Source organism: Coregonus clupeaformis, chromosome 3, assembly GCF_020615455.1.
Source record: "Coregonus clupeaformis isolate EN_2021a chromosome 3, ASM2061545v1, whole genome shotgun sequence".
NCBI lineage: Eukaryota > Metazoa > Chordata > Actinopteri > Salmoniformes > Salmonidae > Coregonus > Coregonus clupeaformis.
In genome coordinates, this window is record NC_059194.1 from 31,688,806 (window position 1) to 31,708,945 (window position 20,140).

A 20,140-nucleotide genomic window follows, 5' to 3' on the forward strand; every position below is an offset into this window, starting at 1 on the left:
GGTACTATAAAACCAACCACGAGTTGGCGTTGTATGGGAGAATCCATCTTGAAGAGTATTTTCCTGATTGTGTGATCATTAAGCGGCTTTAGGGGATTCTTTTCCATCTTATTTATTTTATTTGTGTAAGTACCATAAGAATAACTATTTTCGTTATTAGGCGTAAATGTGACAGTAATATTTGGATAGCAAAACAGTTACCGTGGCCTTCGCGTTACGTAACGGAGTGGTATGGGTCATGCTAACGGTTATCGGCGCGATACAGTTACATTGTTTGACGATATTTGGTTGTTATATTGTCGGTGCAAGAATGGAAACTTTGTTGCACCCTCATTCGTTGAATCGATTGCCATGTTACGTTTGCATTCTGGAAACATGGCTTTCTGTAAATGTATGGGAGACAATCTTGCCAGCCAAAATGGTGGGGGAATGTATTCACTGGCATAGAAATAAATGGCGAAGCATGTACTGCGAGTGGGTTACATAATTGTACAGGTCCTTTTGTAACAATGTTTTATTTTGTGCAGGAAAGGGAAACCTAACTAGTATAAAATGTCTGACACCGAGCAACAGTTAATGGAAACATCAGAAAACGGCCACGAAGGCGAGGAGGATTTTAACGGAGCCAAAACAGCCGATGAAACGGAAGAGACCGAACCCCTGAATAAAGGCGAGGAAGAGACCGAAGCCTGCATAGAAGACGAGACTGCAGTAGAGGGAGAAGATTCGCAAAATGGTGCCACTGAGGGCGAAGGCGGACAGATCAACGCCAGCAAAGGCGAGGAGGATGCAGGGTGAGTGTAGAAATGTCTTAGATCTCAGCAGAGTGCGAATGGATTGCATCGCTTCTTTGTTTCGTCTGGCTTTGTTGGCGCCATGTGCGGAGCAAGGGGGGATGGGCACTTACAGCAGCGATCAAATGTAACACTCCCTCGCCGGTGATTATCTTTTTGCAGGGCTATATTGTTTATTCTGTTTAGGTCACATAACGGACTGTTTCTGATCAGAGATTTGGGGTTTATGATGGGCCTTCGTGGTTTTGGACATACAGTAAGTAGTAGGCCCAGCCTTCCTACGTCAGCAATGGCCACAGATTTGTAGTAGTACTAGATCAGGGATCATCAACAATTTTTTTCCGGAGCAGTTTGTCGGGGGGCCAGAAAATAACTACAAATAATTTGTAGACTGCAAAAAGGCGCATATATATATATATTACACACAATATGACTAAAACATAATCATCTCAAACCTTGCTTACATTTGTATACGATCACATGTATTTCTATTATGCATGGGAACAGATTTCTTAAATTAAAATAACTTGAAGCTGGTTTCCAGGTGTGTTAGTCTTATGTCCAACAATGAAACCCCCCAAAAAAAAACAAATTCAATTTTGTTACCCAACCATCATATTTAGTCAGTTTTCCTTTTTCCTTTTTTCTTTGCTAGGAAAATGTTTGTTGGAGGACTTAGCTGGGACACAAGTAAGAAAGATCTTAAAGATTATTTCTCTAAATTCGGTGAAGTGACGGACTGCACCATAAAGATGGACCAGCAGACAGGCCGGTCAAGAGGCTTCGGCTTTATTCTATTCAAAGAAGCAGTCAGTGTAGACAAGGTAAGATGATGACATATTTTGGGGGTTTGTTACTTTTCTCTAAGAACTGCATGTCGTTTCCATGTGGAATATTACAACTTGGCAACATCATACAACTATTTGCCATTCTTCATTCTCTGACCATTCTTCCTTTTTGTCTAGGTTTTGGAACAGAAGGAACACCGACTCGACGGACGACAGATCGACCCCAAGAAGGCCATGGCTATGAAGAAGGAGCCCGTAAAGAAAATTTTTGTTGGTGGCCTCAACCCAGACACAGACAAGGACGATATCCAGGAGTACTTTGGAACCTTTGGCGAGGTACAGTATCAACATCTCTCTTTGGGGATAACACTGACTTGGTGTTTTAACAGTAATTGTTTTCTCTTTCCTTTGACCTGCAGATCGAGACGATTGAGCTTCCACAGGACCCAAAGACGGAAAAGAGAAGGGGGTTCGTGTTCATCACGTATAAGGATGAAACACCTGTCAAAAAAGTGCTAGAAAAGAAATTCCACAACGTCAGTGGAAGCAAGGTAAACAATTGTAATGCAGTCAATGCATTGTGTGTTTGTGCACGGTCTCTTTCAAATTAAGCTCTTGATTTCTGTATAAAAAATAAAATCAGTGGTGGTTTCCTCAGGGAACATGTCACCCTCACATTGAAGATCCATGCAGTAAGTGTGGCAAAGGTTTTTTCCATGTCTGACTTAAGTCTTCATGTTACCGATCTGTTCCAGTGTGAGATTAAAATAGCCCAGCCCAAAGAGGTGTACCAGCAGCAGCAGTTTGGCGGCCGTGGAGGTGGAGGAGGAAGAGGCAGGGGCCGTGGAGGTGAGAATCAACACCAAACACCTGGTGTGGATTTAACCTGGCAAAAAGGGTTCTAAATTGGCTCCTCTCACCCCAGTCCCAAGATCAAAGTAGTTGTTTATATAACTCTGCTCTATGTGCATCTAATCACTGTAACGTAATCTTCTCAGGTCAGGGCCAGAACTGGAACCAAGGTGGTGGATACAACAACTACTGGAACCAAGGCTATGGTAACCAGGGCTACGGCTACGGCGGATACGGAGGCTATGGGAACTACGACTACTCCGCTGGATACTATGGCTATGGGGGTGGCTACGACTACAGTAAGCGATAACCACCCACAACGCAAATGTGAGAAACTTTGTTGGTACTTGTCGTACGGAAGACACTCAGTCCCTTTCTTTCTTGTCCTCCAGACCAGGGCAATGCAGGCTATGGGAAAACTCCAAGACGTGGAGGCCACCAGAGTAGCTACAAGCCATACTGATCACATGTAGTGCAGGTATGCATTTTTGCATCATCTATGGTGATATGACAATCTAGCTGTAACCATTTGTGCCTTTGACTCCAAAATTTCTCCCATCTAGTCTGATCCCATTCAAACGTTTGTTAACGGGGGGAGTGGGGTGGAATTCATTAATAATGGACTCATTCCATGTGCCAACCATTTTAAGATGCATCCCTATAAACACTACTTGATCAATAAGGGTTGAGGTGGTGGTGGTGGTGGTGGTTGACCCAGTATAAGCATTAGGGCCTTTCCGATGGGGTGCTAGGTATGGCAGCTAGGTGTCATGTCCCCTTTGATGTTCTCCTCTCACTGAGTGAGTTTGTTCATTTTAATATAAGTATACAACTGTAAAGTAATTCATAAACATCGTGGTGTCCCTGTGTGTAATACTAAATGCCATTTGGTTATGGTCAGTAACTGTATGCACCATGTTTCTCTCTTAAGGTCTAAAGTAAATAAAGAAAAAAGAAATCCATGGTCCGGCCACAGCGAACATGGGCTCTGGCTTTTCCTTTGGAGTTGGCAGAAATGTGGACTCATACTCCATATGTACAGATCAAGTGAGGAACTGGGGAAGCAAATGTCACTTTTCCACCTTTTTTTTTATTTTATATTGTTTTGTGTCCATTTACATTTCCAGAGATGGAAATGTTATTTTAACTGTACTTTTTGGTACCTTTTTGAATCTAATGTATTGTATGGTTGTATTTTACATGTCTACTGGATTTGCCAACAAACAGGAGCAGAGCTTTCAGAAGCTTTTGAAATAAAACGATAGCATTTTTTTGTTTCTAGGCTTAGTAAAACATTTTCCCTTGCTGAGTGTTTGATGCGAGTTGCATGGCTTCAGATGTGGGGTGAGGTGAGATAAGGGATTAAAACTAATCAAAGGTTTCATTGTAAGCTTGTCTAGTGAATGTTTGCATTTGGCTAGTAGACGAGGACAACCAGCATACGTTTTTTGGCTTTTTAAGGAGGTCCCCCCATCTTCTCTGTAATTTTAAGTGGCTTTACTAGTGTTATACGATACAGTACAACTGAGCTCAAGCCTGTTAATGTAAGTAGACGGCCTTCCCTTTCCCTCTGGAAACTCATTCCTCTAGTGTCTTGGGTAAATTGGTAGAAATAAACTTTTGGTTTATATTACACGTGGATCCTTTTGTTATTATTTATAAACCCCCTAATGCTGTTTTGGTTACTGTTAACTGCTTTGTACTGTTAAATGGATTGCTTGTCCTGTCTTGGGTAAGGTTAAAATCGTGCCGTATGGATGGATGCCTCTGGGATGCGGTGGCAGATACTTTGCTGGCAGAGGGATAACTTGCTCAGTCAATGGGGTGAAGGCTGTACTACGTAGCCTACGTGTATATTTACTTTCCAAGCTAGCTGATCTTACCCCACTATGGATCTGAAGTTGAACTACAGTATTTGGTATGTTTTTATAGGTGGATAAGTCAAGGTAATAACTGTAGTCCTCTGGTAAGTGCACGCCCACTCCCATACATTATTTTTGTCTGTCATCAATACAGTACAGTCATATGTACTTGTGTACAAAGTCACTGTTGCCATGCAATGTTGCAGTTATCAAGATCAGCTGGAAGTGACCTCATCAGTCTGCCTGGGCCGGTGTCCATTTCACGTCAAGTAGGCTGTTTACACAGGCAGCCCAATTCTGATATTTTTTTCCACTGATTGGTCTTTTGACCAATCACAGACCGTTTCGCTGAGCTGATTGGTCAAAACACCAATTTAGTGGGGGGAAAAATATCAGAATTTAACTGCCTGTATAAACGCAGCCTAACATACATCAGTAGACCTTTGTTGTGAGCACTTCTTGATCCAGTAGTTGCTATGTGATTGTATCTATTTCCACAGGGAAGTATAAATGTGAGGAGGATCACAACGTTAGTGTTTTATAGTACAAATGTATTGCCTTTCTGTTGCATATGTCACTGCTTCTCTTCTGTCCCTCATGCAGGATCAAAAGCAGTCACTAATTCCACTTCATGAACTATCACAAACCATTCTCGTGTTGGTAGATCTAGTAGTGTAATCTTAATGTCTTAACGATTTGGCTTTTTATCCTTCATTGTGGTATGGATCTGTGAGATTGGCTGTGTTGAATACGTCTGCATTCCTTCCCTTGTCTTCCTCCATGATGACTCCAGTTTGTCTGAAAAGCAAAAGACCCACGTTCTGGGACCGTATCCACAAAGCGCCTCAAAGTAGGAATGCTGATATAGGATCAGTTTTGCCTTTTAGATCATAATAAATACAATTTCTATGGACAGATCCTAGACCAGCACTTCTACTCTGAGATGCTTTGTGGATACGGGCCCCGGTGCTCTGCCCTATGAAATCCAATGTCTGAGAAATGCACTTTGGAAACGGTTAGTGAAATCTACTGGAAGAGTACGTCACACTAACAACAACACTACCTCTGACTCTTCTGATTGTGACCAATTCTTACTGTCTGATGCAATTAAATCTTTCTACAGGTTTGTACAAACCTTAGAAATCTCCATTGTCCAGTTTTTGATGACTGCTCTCCATGTCTGAAAAGGAAAAGTAGAATTGTCAAAAGGTCCCCGCACACCTGCTTCGGTGGTGTGTGGTATGGCTCCATCAAGACTTTGTGCCATTGACCTGGTTCAAAAATAGTCCCCCCAACACTTCTGTGTCAGCAGATATAAATCATCAGGTTGGTGTAAGCTCCCTGAACCTTAGGTTCAGCAAACACTGCAGTTGTGGAGGCTAAGTCGAGTTGGGTTTAAAAGTTTTGTTGAGACTGGGTATTCTGTCTCAAGTATAATAAACGTATACTACACAACTGTGTAAATGTATTGTAATAAGTCAAGGCTAAGTGTTCCAGTCACCTGTGAGAATGTGGTGTATCCTGTCTGCCACCAAGTCTGCATCCTCCATACTGAAGCACATGGGAGGTTTAAACTTGACAACGTTCTCCCAGGGGCCGTCTGTACTGACACAGATACACTCCTCTTTCAATCTGGAATGGGAGACGAGACCAAAGGATATTTCTGCTTACAGGTTCTCTTTTAAAAGTAATGCAAAGATTTATATCAAAATAAGAATAGTGTTAACTCTTCACTGAATTGTGACTGCAGCAAACACTGACACACTTTGATATGATTGTATAGTTGTTGCTTCATAAGGCCTTGTAGCAGTGAATGCCCACAGTCTGACCTCTCACCTTCTGACAACTTGCGCTGCTGCGTCTGTAGCTGGGGTCCTCTGTTCTTTGTCGGTGACCATCTCCAAGCCCACAAACAGTCCCACTCCACTGCCAAGAGTAAACACAAAACCAGTTATTGTATACCGTATTCAGCCAGGATGCATCATGCTGTAGACTAGACTATGAGGTTGGCAGCAGGGTAGTTATAGTCATATGCAGGTAGTTATTATAGAGACATTCCCTTCACATAATCCATGTCATAGGCCCCCTACCGGACGTCTCCAATGATTGGATGTTTGGTCTGTAGCTGTTTCAGCAGGTCCAATAGGTGCCCTCCTACTCGTGAGGAGTTCCCCCTCAGGTCCTCCTTCTCAATCACGTCCAGGACAGCCAGGCCGATGGCACACGACACTGGGTTACCGCCAAACTGCACACAGTCACAGGAGAACCACAAACCATGATTAGGGATGAGACTTCTAATTTGAGTTACACATGTACAGCATTAACTTTTGTGCATGGTTAACATTACTTAATAGGCAGAATATAGGTTATAACAGCCACCAGTTTCTCACTGTATTGAAGTACTCCACTCCGTTGGCTGTGAAGGCCCCAGCGATCTCCGCTGTGGTTGCTACACATGCCAGGGGATGTCCGTTGCCCATCGGCTTGCCCATTGTCACTATGTCAGGGCTGAAATCATCACCCTGCAGCTGGAAGGCCCAGAAATGGCTCCCTACACGCCCAAAACCTGTTTGTATCTCATCTGCCACAAACACTCCCCCTGCAGAGCGCACATATCTGTGGAGACAGAAAGATACCATCACTCACTGTCACGTCAAAGATTAAAGCAATAGCCTTTACTATCACAATGGCCTCAATCCTAACTCAAATGTGGATTTGGCTCTAAAGCCCTTTTCTTCACCGATGAGAGAATGGTACAGTATAATAGTGCACTAATATTGTATGCTCAGAAGAAGTACCTACTCTGCTACTTTGGTTGAGTATCCTTTGGGCAAGAGGATTTGGCCTCCAACACTGGGCAACGACTCAGCAAAAAATGCAGAAACCTTTAGGTTGCAAGTCAGTTTTGAGTTATTAGATCCATAGAATTAGTACAATACTTATAAACATTGTTATTACACTGTTACTACACTATCAGCATTACACCCTGCTGGTTGTCCAAATTGAGACTATTTTCTAACTGTTCTTTTCCATGCAAAACCCATTGTATTTACCGTACCTTGCGACCTTTTTGGTGCACCTTGTCTATCACGTCCTTCACAGTATCTGAATATGCCTGGGCTGGGTTGGGATGGTCCTCTCTGAATATACCTCTATAGGTGTCTGGTATGGGTGCCTGTAAGGATTAAACGGGAAAATAACAATATTAGCTTTTTGTAGCACACGGCAAAAAGGCATGAAATATGTCTCCTCTTACATACCACGTGAACCCACTCTTTCTGTCCTGTCAGCTTCTGGAACTTGTATGGACTGATATCGATGAGCGAAGTCAGGTGCCCATGATATGCACTAGTATGGAGGAGGGGGAAAGAGGAAGGAGTACATTTAGAGAAGAAATCTACTGAGACATGCAAATGAAAAGGAAGCAGAACAGTAGTTGTTTTTGTGTGATATGTGAGAAACCTTACTGGTCAAGCACAATGACGTCTTCATGTTGGGTGTACTGGCGGGCCAAGCGTAGTGCTAGATCATTGGCCTCTGAACTGTTGGAGACATATATATTACATTATTCTTCCTATATCTTACGCAGATGTCATTGGGGCTGTGTTTCAGGAGGAAGTCTTAGGTTGTAGGGCATGGTGTCTTACCCTGAGTTGACAAAATAGAAGACACACAGCTTGTCGGGCAGAGTGGCAGCGAGGCGGTCGGCATACTGAACTATACTGTCGTGAAGGAAGCGCGAATTGGCATTCAGAAGCTCCATCTGCGTCGTGGCTGCTTGTGTGATGCTGGGATGACAGTGACCCACTGTAGGTGCATAGGTGCAAGAACAATCCAACATTCTCAACATTTCGTTACATACAATTACCACTAGGAGGTACTGTCACGTTGATTATGTTGTGGTACTACTGTAAAGTTCAAAGGGCTTTGGACTGTGTCCTTTGCTCTCACAAAATATTATTCACCAAATACAACAGAATATTTATCAAATCAGATGCATTAAAAGAATGTCACCAATAGAGAGAAATAGTAATGGCGTCTTTTTGTAGGCACTAACTCCGCCACGGAGTTCAATTAGATCATCTTCATCAGGTCACTTTTGGTGAATTTTGAAGCATTTACCCAGTGGGCATACGACGTGATAAAGATGTCTTTTACTGGTTGAAATCTGGTCAGGACGTTTTACAACCAGATCACAACCAGATTAAGATGTATTTTAGACGTTATGAAAAAAAGACGTCTTATTTTGGTAGATTGTTATTGAAATCTGATTGAACTACTGACCAGTTATCTAAATGCTACTCAATGAATAGACATCAATCTATATAAACATGGGCATAGTGTTTGTGGGCCATGCACCCATTGCATATAAGACATTAGAAGCATTACAATTATTAAAATTGGAGTAATGTTCTTTTTCAGCAGGGTTTGCATGATTCAGACTCGGACTCGGGGGGCTTCATGCGAGCTGAGCTCTTCCCGAGTCCGGCAGAACAAGATTACTCTGGGCTCCGGCTATTGGTACCCAGGCCGAGTCCACTTCAGCTTATCCGGCCCGATTAACTTTTTCAGGAGTAGGGCCATTTAAGGTTGTTTTTCTGCTGGTGTTGAAATGCCAATTTTACAAAAAACAAATAAATGTGATCAATTTCACCCCCAAGTCATGGAATTTGATAGGTCATTAAAAGCAAAAATGTGTGACTGTCTCTGCGGTCCTATAGCTATCAGAGATGGTCCTTAATTTAGAGAATCTCCAAATCTATAAATGCTTTTGGTTTTACTACAGGCTATGGCAGTGTTTTTCGTAGTTACAGTCCACCCAATTGAAAAGTGTATATTCACGTCCATAACATTTGTTCTAGGCAATAAACATGCACAATAATACAGGATACCCTTACAAAAATGCACTGCCGTTAAAACACAGTAAAACTGCAGTACAGTGAAATAATGGTTGTTTAATCAATGATATCTGGTAGCTTGCTGTGAATTCTGTTTTGAAGTTCTATTATGACTAACTAATTTTGTTTTCAGAATTTAAGAAATAACACATAGGCCTGTCTTTTATTTCAATATCATACTACAATCCACCAGGATTTACAAAACCCTATTTTTAATCACAATTATTTCCACAAAAAATAATAATTATTGCACCTGAATTTGATCCTGAAAATATGACTATTATATTGTCCCTTAAAGCTTTTAAGCAATTAACATAATGCAGCAGTAATTTTATTTTAATTTCAGTAGCTAAATAAGGAGGTAGGCATATCAGTTCCAGCTAAAAGTTGGATTGGAATCTGTGCCTCGCGCGCAGTAATAGATCTCTGCGTGCAGGCAGCCTGCTTGCTTGAGCGCATCGGTCAACAACAGTTTCTGAAAATGTACACAAAAAACTTCTAAAATATTTAACTTCTAAGTGGTAGTCCCTGTTCTCCTGCATTCTTGTTTAACTTTTGTAGGTAATGGGGCAGTTTGTTGGGGAGAAGAACATCAAGGAAATATTTGCTAGCTAGCTAACTAACTAATTTAGCTGGCTAATTTTAACTAGCTAACGTTAGCTCTCTGGCTAATCCTCCATTTTTACCTGTTGTAGGTGTTGGTTGTAGCTAGCTAGCTAACATTTTAACATTTTAATATCTGTTTAGTTAATGATAGCAAATGTGTATATTCTCTGCGTGTGTGTGAGAGAGAGATGATCACAATAACTTTAGAAAACATTGTCATGTCAAAGTTGTCATGCTAGCTATGTGTGTGTGTTCTGTGTGAGAGAGGGGGGAGAGAGATGATGATTATGATCACAATAACTTATAGAAAAGATTGTCATCATGTCAACATTTTGTCATGCTAGCTGTGTGTGTGTGTGTGTGTGTGTGTGTGTGTGTAGAGCGAGATGGTACATGAATACATACAGTTGAAGTCGGATGTGCAAACAGAGGGAAAAAAAACTCTGGACCACCTTTACTCCACACACAGAGACGCGTACAAAGCTCTCCCTCGCCCTCCATTTGGCAAATCTGACCATACAGTGAGGGAAAAAAGTATTTGATCCCCTGCTGATTTTGTACGTTTGCCCACTGACAAAGACATGATCAGTCTATAATTTTAATGGTAGGTTTATTTGAACAGTGAGAGACAGAATGACAACAACAAAAATCCAGAAAAACGCATGTCAAAAATGTTATAAATTGATTTGCATTTTAATGAGGGAAATAAGTATTTGACCCCTCTGCAAAACATGACTTAGTACTTGGTGGCAAAACCCTTGTTGGCAATCACAGAGGTCCGACGTTTCTTGTAGTTGGCCACCAGGTTTGCGCACATCTCAGCAGGGTTTTTGTCCCACTCCTCTTTGCAGATCATCTCCAAGTCATTAAGGTTTCGAGCCTGACGTTTGGCAACTCGAACCTTCAGCTCCCTCCACAGATTTTCTATGGGATTAAGGTCTGGAGACTGGCTAGGCCACTCCAGGACCTTAATGTTCTTCTTCTTGAGCCACTCCTTTGTTGTAGGGGTGTAACGATTCGTTTTAACAACGATTCGATTTGTATCACGATTCGTGGTTGTCGATACGATTCAAGGACGATATTGGTTCATTTAGAACGATACGATCCGAAACGATTCAGTGACTTGAAATCGATTCAGTAACCTTTTAGCCAAAAATTCAACCAGTGTGACTGAAATAAATACCTGGATACTGGACAGTGCAGGTGAAGTTTCCTAGATTCCCGTTTCTTGTAAGGACCGCAATGGTGGCTTGATAATTTCTCGCTCGTCGGCTTCTCCTCTGTCGTCCGCCATGCTATGTTTTGTTGTCTTGGCGCCTTTGCGCTGCTGCTGGCGCGATGATGTCACGGATAGGCAGACTGAATCGAGTAATGTTTAAAGCCTTTATCATTAAAAGTGCTAAGGAAAAACATCCATATAAAGTCTGACGTGCTTAAATCCAATGGGTTATTTCCTAGTATCGATACAATCGATTTATTACATTTTAAAACGATTTTAGATCGATATATGTTGTCCAAAAGGCCAACTCGCCGAGCACAGATCGATGTAGTTGGATCATAGGAATATAAATCGATACATCGATGTAGTAGATGGATCGTTACACCCCTACTTTGTTGCCTTGGCCGTGTGTTTTGGGTCATTGTCATGCTGGAATACCCATCCACGACCCATTTTCAATGCCCTGGCTGAGGGAAGGAGGTTCTCACCCAAGATTTTACGGTACATGGCCCTGTCCATCGTCCCTTTGATGCAGTGAAGTTGTCCTGTCCCCTTAGCAGAAAAACACCCCCAAAGCATAATGTTTCCACCTCCATGTTTGACGGTGGGGATGGTGTTCTTGGGGTCATAGGCAGCATTCCTCCTCCTCCAAACACGGCGAGTTGAGTTGATGCCAAAGAGCTCGATTTTGGTCTCATCTGACCACAACACTTACACCCAGTTCTCCTCTGAATCATTCAGATGTTCATTGGCAAACTTCAGACGGCCCTGTATATGTGCTTTCTTGAGCAGGGGGACCTTGCGGGCGCTGCAGGATTTCAGTCCTTCACGGCGTAGTGTGTTACCAATTGTTTCCTTGGTGACTATGGTCCCAGCTGCCTTGAGATCATTGACAAGATCCTCCCGTGTAGTTTTGCGCTGATTCCTCACCGTTCTCATGATCATTGCAACTCCACGAGGTGAGATCTTGCATGGAGCCCCAGGCCGAGGGAGATTGAGAGTTATTTTGTGTTTCTTCCATTTGCGAATAATTGCACCAACTGTTGTCACCTTCTCACCAAGAAGACAGATTACCAGGACGTGTACTCCAAGCATGCGCTGACCAACTGGCAAGTGTCTTCACTGACATTTTCAACATGTCCCTGACAGTCTGTAATACCAACATGTTTCAAGCAGACCACCATAGTCCCTGTGCCCAAGAACACTAAATGCCTAAATGACTACCGACCCATAGCACTGACGTCTGTAGCCATGAAGTGCTTTGAAAGGCTGGTCATGGCTCACATCAACACCATTATCCCAGAAACTCTAGACCCACTTCAATTTGCATACCGCCCCAACAGATCCACAGATTATGCAATCTCTATTGCACTCCACACTGCCCTTTCCCACCTGGACAAGAGGAATACCTACGTGAGAATGCTATTCATTGACTACAGCTCAGCGTTCAACACCATAGGGCCCTCAAAGCTCATCACTAAGCTAAGGACCCTGGGACTAAACACATCCCTCTGCAACTGGATCCTGGACTTCCTGACGGGCCGCCCCCAGGTGGTAAGGGTAGGTAACAACACATCTGCCACGCTGAACACGGGGGCCCCTCAGGGGTGCATGCTCAGTCCCCTCCTGTACTCCCTGTTCACCCATGACTGCATGGCCAGGCACGACTCCAACACCATCAATACGTTTGCTGACGACACAACAGTGGTAGGCCTGATCACCAACAATGATGAGACAGCCTATAGGGAGGAGGTCAGAGACCTGGCCGTGTGGTGCCAGGATAACAACCTCTCCCTCAACTTGCTCAAGACAAAGGAGATGATTGTGGACTACAGGAAAAAAAGAGGACTGAGCACGTCCCCATTCTCATCGACAGGGCTGTAGTGGAACAGGTTGAGAGCTTCAAGTTCCTTGGTGTACACATCACCAACAAACTATCATGGTCCAAACACACCAAGACAGTCGTGAAGAGGGCACGACAAAGCCTATTCCCCCTCAGGAGAATGAAAAGATTTGGCATGGGTCCTCAGATCCTCAAAAAGTTATACAGCTGCACCATCGAGAGCATCCTGACTTGTTGCATCACCGCCTGGTATGGCACCTGCTCGGCCTCCGATCGCAAGGCAATACAGAGGGTAGTGCATACGGCCCAGTACATCACTGGGGCCAAGCTTCCTGCCTTCCAGGACCTCTATACCAGGCGGTGTCAGAGGAAGGTCCTAAAAATTATCAAAGACTCCAGCCACCCTAGTCATAGACTGTTCTCTCTGCTACCGCACGGCAAGCTGTACAGGAGCGCCAAGTCTAGGTCCAAAATACTTCTTAACAGCTTCTACCCCCAAGCCATAAGACTCCTGAACAGCTAATCATGGCTACCCAGACTATTTCCATTGCCCCCCCACCCCACCCCCCTCTTTTACGCTGCTGCTACTCTGTTTATTATTTATGCGTAGTCACTTTATAACTCTACCCACATGTACATATTACCTCAATTACCTCGACTAACCGGTGCCCCTGCACATTGACTCTGTACCGGTACCCCCTGTATATAGCCTCCCTACTGTTATTTTATTTTACTGCTGCTCTTTAATTATTTGTAAGTCGCTCTGGATAAGAGCGTCTGCTAAATTACGTATAGTGGGGAGAACAAGTATTTGATACACTGCCGATTTTGCAGGTTTTCCTACTTACAAAGCATGTAGAGGTCTGTCATTTTTTATCATAGGTACACTTCAACTGTGAGAGACGGAATCTAAAACAAAAATCCAGAAAATCACATTGTATGATTTTTAAGTAATTAATTTGCATTTTATTGCATGATATAAGTATTTGATACATCAGAAAAGCAGAACTTAATATTTGGTACAGAAACCTTTGTTTGCAATTACAGAGATCATAAGTTTCCTGTAGGTCTTGACCAGGTTTGCACACCCTGCAGCAGGGATTTTGGCCCACTCCTCCATACAGACCTTCTCCAGATCCTTCAGGTTTCGGGGCTGTCTCTGGGCAATACGGACTTTCAGCTCCCTCCAAAGATGTTCTATTGGGTTCAGGTCTGGAGACTGGCTAGGCCACTCCAGGACCTTGAGATGCTTCTTACGGAGCCACTCCTTAGTTGCCCTGGCTGTGTGTTTAGGGTCGTTGTCATGCTGGAAGACCCAGCCACGACCCATCTTCAATGCTCTTACTGAGGGAAGGAGGTTGTTGGCCAAGATCTCGCGATACATGGCCCCATCCATCCTCCCCTCAATACGGTGCAGTCGTCCTGTCCCCTTTGCAGAAAAGCATCCCCAAAGAATGATGTTTCCACCTCCACGCTTCACGGTTGGGATGGTGTTCTTGGGGTTGTACTCATCCTTCTTCTTCCTCCAAACACAGCGAGTGGAGTTTAGACCAAAAAGCTATATTTTTGTCTCATCAGACCACATGACCTTCTCCCATTCCTCCTCTGGATCATCCAGATGGTCATTGGCAAACTTCAGACGGGCCTGGACATGTGCTGGCTTGAGCAGGGGGACCTTGCGTGCGCTGCAGGATTTTAATCCATGACGGCGTAGTGTGTTACTAATGATTTTCTTTGAGACTGTGGTCCCAGCTCTCTTCAGGTCATTGACCATGTCCTGCCGTGTAGTTCTGGGCTGATCCCTCACCTTCCTCATGATCATTGATGCCCCACGAGGTGAGATCTTGCATGGAGCCCCAGACCGAGGGTGATTGACCGTCATCTTGAACTTCTTCCATTTTCTAATAATTGCGCCAACAGTTGTTGCCTTCTCACCAAGCTGCTTGCCTATTGTCCTGTAGCCCATCCCAGCCTTGTGCAGGTCTACAATTTTATTCCTGATGTCCTTACACAGCTCTCTGGTCTTGGCCATTGTGGAGAGGTTGGAGTCTGTTTGATTGAGTGTGTGGACAGGTGTCTTTTATACAGGTAACGAGTTCAAACAGGTGCAGTTAATACAGGTAATGAGTGGAGAACAGGAGGGCTTCTTAAAGAAAAACTAACAGGTCTGTGAGAGCCGGAATTCTTACTGGTTGGTAGGTGATAAAATACTTATGTCATGCAATAAAATGCAAATGAATTACTTAAAAATCATACAATGTGATTTCTGGATTTTTGTTTTAGATTCCGTCTCTCACAGTTGAAGTGTACCTATGATAAAAATGACAGACCTCTACATGCTTTGTAAGTAGGAAAACCTGCAAAATCGGCAGTGTATCAAATACTTGTTCTCCCCACTGTAAATGTAAATTTCCTATTTTTATTTTTTTTCTTAAAAACTGCATTGTTGGTTATGGGCTTGTAAGTAAGCATTTCACTGTAATGTCTACAGCTGTTGTATTCGGCGCATGTGGCAAATAACATTTAATTTTATTTGATTTGAAGTTTACATACACTTAGGTTGGAGTCATTAAAACTCGTTTTTCAACCACTCCACAAATGTCTTGTTAACAAACTATAGTTTTACATTACAAGTAATTTTTCCAACAATTGTTTACAGACAGATTATTTCACTTTATAATTCACTGTATCACAATTCCAGTGGGTCAGATGTTTACATACACTAAGTTGACTGTGCCTTTATACAGCTTGGAAAATTCCAGAAAATGATGTCATGGCTTTAGAAGCTTCTGATAGGCTAATTGACATCATGAGTCAATTGGAGGTGTGCCTGTGGATGTATTTCAAGGCCTACCTTCAAACTCAGTGCCTCTTTGCTTGACATCATGGGAAAATCAAAAGAAATCAGCAAAGATCTCGGAAAAAAATTTGTAGACCTCCACAAGTCTGGTTCATCCTTGGGAGCAATTTCCAAACGCCTGAAGGTACCACGTTCATCTGTACAAACAATAGTACGCAAGTATAAACACCATGGGACCACGCAGCCGTCATACCGCTCAGGAAGGAGACGCGTTCTGTCTCCTAGAGATGAACGTACTTTGGTGCGAAAAGTGCAAATCAATCCCAGAACAGCAAAGGACCTTGTGAAGATGCTGGAGGAAACAGGTACAAAAGTATCTATAGCCACAGTAAAACGAGTCCTATATCGACATAACCTGAAAGGCCGCTCAGCAAGGAAGAAGCCACTGCTCCAAAACCGCCATAAAAAAGCCAGACTACGGTTTGCAACTGCACATGGGGACAAAGATCGTACTTTTTGGAGAAATGTCCTCTGGTCTGATGAAACAAAAATAGAACTGTTTGGCCATAATGACCATCGTTATGTTTGGAGGAAAAAGGGGGTTGCTTGCAAGCCGAAGAACACCATCCCAACCGTGAAGCACGGGGGTGTCAGCATCATGCTGTGGGGGTGCTTTGCTGTAGGAGGGACTGGTGCACTTCACAAAATAGAATGCATCATGAGGAAGGGAAATTATGTGGATATATTGAAGCAACATCTCAAGACATCAGTCAGGAAGTTAAAGCTTGGTCGCAAATGGGTCTTCCAAATGGACAATGACCCCAAGCATACTTCAAAAGTTGTGGCAAAATGGCTTAAGGACAACAAAGTCAAGGTATTGGAGTGGCCATCACAAAGCCCTGACCTCAATCCTATAGAACATTTGTGGGCAGATCTGAAAAAGCATGTGCGGGCAAGGAGGCCTACAAACCTGACTCAGTAACACCAGCTCTGTCAGGAGGAATGGGCAAAATTCACCCAACTTATTGTGGGAAGCTTGTGGAAGGCTACGCGAAACATTTGACCCAAGTTAAACAATTTAAAGGCAACGCTAACAAATACTAATTGAGTGTATGTAAACTTCTGACCCACTGGGAATGTGATTAAAGAAATAAAAGCTGAACTAAATCATTCTCTCTACTATTATTCTGACATTTCACATTCTTAAAATAAAGTAGTGATCCTAACTGACCTAAGACAGGGAATTTTTACTAGGATTAAATGTCAGGAATTGTGAAAAACTGAGTTTAAATGTATTTGGCCAAGGTGTATGTAAACTTACGACTTCAACTGTATAGGAAACATTGATTGTGTGTGAGACAGTAAGCTAGTTTAATTCTTGAAACGTGTACCCCCCAATATTGATGTGAAGATTTTCTTGATTTATCAGAGATCCTTCTATTTTTTTGTATTTTGTGTTTGACAATACGGTACATTTTACCTATCCCTGCTCCCCATCAACACTCATTCTAACGTTACACCTCTCCACTGCATTTTTCAATTCTTGATTCTCTTTTTTTGCAGGAACCTTCTATCTTGGATGGAAAGATGGAGGAGGGAACAACGGGAGGAGTACATAAGTTATCCAGCCTGCTGACTAAGAAATGTAAATAGCCTATGTTTTGTTGTCTCTCTCTCTCTCTCTCTCTCTCTCTCTGTCTGTCTGCCTGACTGCCAGATTGCTGAGGGGCAACATAGACTTAGCCTAGCAAGTACATTGACTAACTTAGTGAAGACCTTAGGTAATGGTTAATCATGATTCGTCAATATGTCAATGACCTGATGCAAGGCCTCTACAGCAGTGCCTGGCCACCCACTCGGTTACAATTGACCTATTCTGCCACATCCCAGTGAAAGGAGAGAGCAGAACCACCCCTCCTTAAATCCATAGTCATTGACTTCTGTTTTATACTTTTTTTTTCTCTGCATCAGGTCTCACTAAGACTGGATTCCCAAAGAGACATGCTATTCTGCTGCCCATGATTGCCTGATCTTACACATTTAGAAAAAGTAGGTGGTATCTAGAACCTAAAAGGGTTCATCGGTTTTCCCTATAGGAAAACCCTTTGAAGAGCCCTTTTTGGTTCCAGGTAGAACTATTTTGGATTCCATGTAGAACCCTTTCCACAGAGGGTTCTACATAGAACAGAAAAGGGTTCTACCTGGAACCAAAAATGGTTCTACCTGGAACCAAAAAAGGTTATCCTATGGGGACAGCAGAAGAACCCGTTTGGACAGCCGAAGAACCCTTTTGGAACCCTTTTTTCTAACAGTGTAGTGTAAGTAAATCCAATTGAAATAGCACTGCTTCTAATAATATACGTTTGTAAAGCAAATAAAATCCTATTTTAACTCGCCTTTTTTTTCAAGGTGCAAAACCCTTGTGTCCTGATTCAACAGACACCTCCCTTGGTGAGTCATGTAAAGTTTCTCCCATTTCTCTCTTGCTCATTCTCCGTCGCTCACTCAAACGTGTAAAAATAAAATAAAATAAAATCCCCAAGTCAAGAACACACTATGGGAGATGCACAGTACTACATAGAGCCATGACTACTTGGAACTCTATTCCACATCAAGTAACTCATGCCAGCAGTAAAATTAGATTTAAAAAACAGATAAAAATACACCTTATGGAACAGCGGGGACTGTGAAGCAACACAAACATAGACACATGCATACAAACACACGATAACATACGCACTATACACACATGTACACATGGATTTTGTGTTATAGATATGTGGTAGTAGAGTAGAGGCCTGAGGGCACACACTTAATATGTTGTGAAATCTGTCATGAATGTATTATAATATCTGGTATAAGTGCCTTAATTTTGCTTGACCCCAGGAAGAGTAGCTGCTAGCTTGGGATCCATAATAAATACAAATACACCACTCGTATTAATCATTAATCAAATAAAACAATGGGCCTTTATATACTCTGTGTCCCAGTCTTTCTATGCATGTAATGTATGTGGGTGAATTATGAAACAATTACTGTATGCAGATGTCCAAAAAGTGTGATGTAGATTTGTTTTTGCCATTGCTTGATCTATTTTAAATGTAAAAATATGTTGCAGATTAACTTTAATTGGTGACTATGGAAACAAATCCAAACGTAATGAACAATGTTTTCAATATCCAACTTTATCCTCTGCAATACTTTTTACAGTAGAAAAAAAAGTGCTATCTAGAACCTAAAAGGGTTATTTGGCTGTCCCCATAGGATAACCTTTTTGGTTCCAGGTAGAACCCTTTTGGTTTCAGCTAGAACCCTTTTGAGTTCTATGTAGGACCCTTTCCACGGTTCGACATAGAACCCAAAAGGGTTCTACGTGGAACCAAAAAGGCTTTTCCCTGGAACCAAAAAGGGTACAGCCGAAGAAACCTTTTGGAACCTATTTTTCTAAGAGTGTAGGTAATAAGATGTAGTCAGGTGGTCATTACCAGGTTATGATGCTGGTCATAGTTAAGATCGTAGGCTATATAATATAGCACATAATATAGTGGTCATAATTATGACCGGCTGGTCATATGGTGGTTAGAAAAACACATTCTGGTCAGTAAAAAGACGTTCAAACATTTTTTAGACCAGGTTTTTCCCATTGGGTATTTAATAAAAACAAATAAAGGCTTCATCATTCATAAATGCTCCTGTAAGTCGCTCTGGATAAGAGCGTCTGCTAAATGACTAAAATGTCAAATGTAAATGTATAAAGGTCATGCTAACTGACTGGTATTATCTCACAGAACAAAACGTATAAAATCTCATAATCCGGTGTTAACCTCAGACCATATTTTCGGACTTTAACTTTATTCCAAAACTATTCATTTTCCATTAATTTTGCACATAGGAATGGCTGAACGAACCTGATGTATATCATTTCCTATTTGTAGGACTACAAGTTCGCGAGCTCTATAGATGTGTCTCTTACCGTGCTGAACGTTGCTGATACAGTCCAAGTACCGCTTGCCATTCTCGTCATACAAATACTGTCCTCTGGCTCTGACTATCTTCACCGGATCGTCTGAATAGAAGAGTCTGCAAGACTGCCTAGGAGAGACATAATGCACACCATTTTATATGTCAGTGAATACATTTCCTACAAGCCCAAGCGTTGCTACCGGTTGTCGCTGCCAGTTTCAGATTCTTCAAGTCATGCACAGTTACATACCCAATCAGTTTCTTTCGCATTGCAAGAGTCTCTTTTTTCCTGAACATTTCCAAAGCCATTTTCCACTGCGTTTTTCTTAGTTTGTATTACTAAATTGAACTCTAGTTGTACTTTCCGTCATTACAACTCTCTGAAGAAATCATGTGGATTTTCATAAACTGCGCATGCTTCTGTCTGAATGACGTCGATGCATTCTGGATTATAATTATAATTATATATATATATATATATATATATATAACGAATAATGTGTCTGTCTTTTAGT

The 20,140-nt window shown here is 42.3% G+C and overlaps 2 protein-coding genes across 6 annotated transcripts; one reads left to right on the forward strand and one right to left on the reverse strand.

Annotated features, from left to right (window-relative positions):
• Positions 1 to 4,067, forward strand: LOC121544730 (heterogeneous nuclear ribonucleoprotein A/B). 4 transcript variants are annotated; one of them, XM_045208222.1, is made up of 9 exons: positions 1 to 125; positions 528 to 794; positions 1,450 to 1,618; positions 1,760 to 1,918; positions 2,002 to 2,133; positions 2,338 to 2,401; positions 2,581 to 2,733; positions 2,827 to 2,912; positions 3,366 to 4,067. In XM_045208222.1, the coding sequence occupies exons 2-8, from the start codon at positions 553 to 555 to the stop codon at positions 2,895 to 2,897; spliced, it is 990 nt and encodes a 329-aa protein (XP_045064157.1). In that variant the 5' UTR covers positions 1 to 125; positions 528 to 552; the 3' UTR covers positions 2,898 to 2,912; positions 3,366 to 4,067. The 4 variants fall into 4 exon arrangements, with proteins under 4 accessions (XP_045064157.1, XP_045064161.1, XP_045064166.1 ...); XM_041854828.2 differs by having other exon boundaries at positions 3 to 125; positions 2,338 to 2,431; XM_045208226.1 differs by lacking the exon at positions 2,827 to 2,912 and having other exon boundaries at positions 2,338 to 2,431; positions 2,581 to 2,761.
• Positions 4,068 to 4,766: 699 nt separating this feature from the next.
• On the reverse strand, positions 4,767 to 20,033 carry phykpl (5-phosphohydroxy-L-lysine phospho-lyase). 2 transcript variants are annotated; one of them, XM_041854816.2, is made up of 13 exons: positions 19,876 to 20,033; positions 19,636 to 19,754; positions 7,944 to 8,103; positions 7,764 to 7,838; positions 7,557 to 7,644; positions 7,355 to 7,471; positions 7,099 to 7,181; positions 6,687 to 6,912; positions 6,387 to 6,541; positions 6,133 to 6,222; positions 5,798 to 5,928; positions 5,432 to 5,476; positions 4,767 to 5,094 (listed from the first exon to the last, which is right to left on the reverse strand). In XM_041854816.2, exons 1-12 carry the CDS (start codon positions 19,932 to 19,934, stop codon positions 5,433 to 5,435), a joined length of 1,347 nt encoding a protein of 448 aa, XP_041710750.2. In that variant the 5' UTR covers positions 19,935 to 20,033; the 3' UTR covers positions 4,767 to 5,094; position 5,432. The 2 variants fall into 2 exon arrangements, with proteins under 2 accessions (XP_041710750.2, XP_045064149.1); XM_045208214.1 differs by having other exon boundaries at positions 19,636 to 19,750; positions 19,876 to 19,979.
• Between the last annotated feature and the right edge of the window lie 107 nt (positions 20,034 to 20,140).

Excerpts from the sequence above, each read along its gene's own strand:
- LOC121544730 (XM_041854828.2), top strand. The coding sequence starts at position 553 with ATGTCTGACACCGAGCAACAGTTAATGGAAACATCAGAAAACGGCCAC. Across the intron at positions 1,919-2,001 it reads ACTTTGGAACCTTTGGCGAG|ATCGAGACGATTGAGCTTCC; the intron begins GTACAGTATCAA and ends TTTGACCTGCAG. Across the intron at positions 2,134-2,337 it reads ACAACGTCAGTGGAAGCAAG|TGTGAGATTAAAATAGCCCA; the intron begins GTAAACAATTGT and ends GATCTGTTCCAG.
- phykpl (XM_041854816.2), bottom strand. The coding sequence starts at position 19,934 with ATGGCTTTGGAAATGTTCAGGAAAAAAGAGACTCTTGCAATGCGAAAG. Across the intron at positions 8,104-19,635 it reads TATCAGCAACGTTCAGCACG|TGGGTCACTGTCATCCCAGC; the intron begins GTAAGAGACACA and ends ATGCACCTACAG. Across the intron at positions 7,839-7,943 it reads TTCTATTTTGTCAACTCAGG|TTCAGAGGCCAATGATCTAG; the intron begins GTAAGACACCAT and ends TGTCTCCAACAG.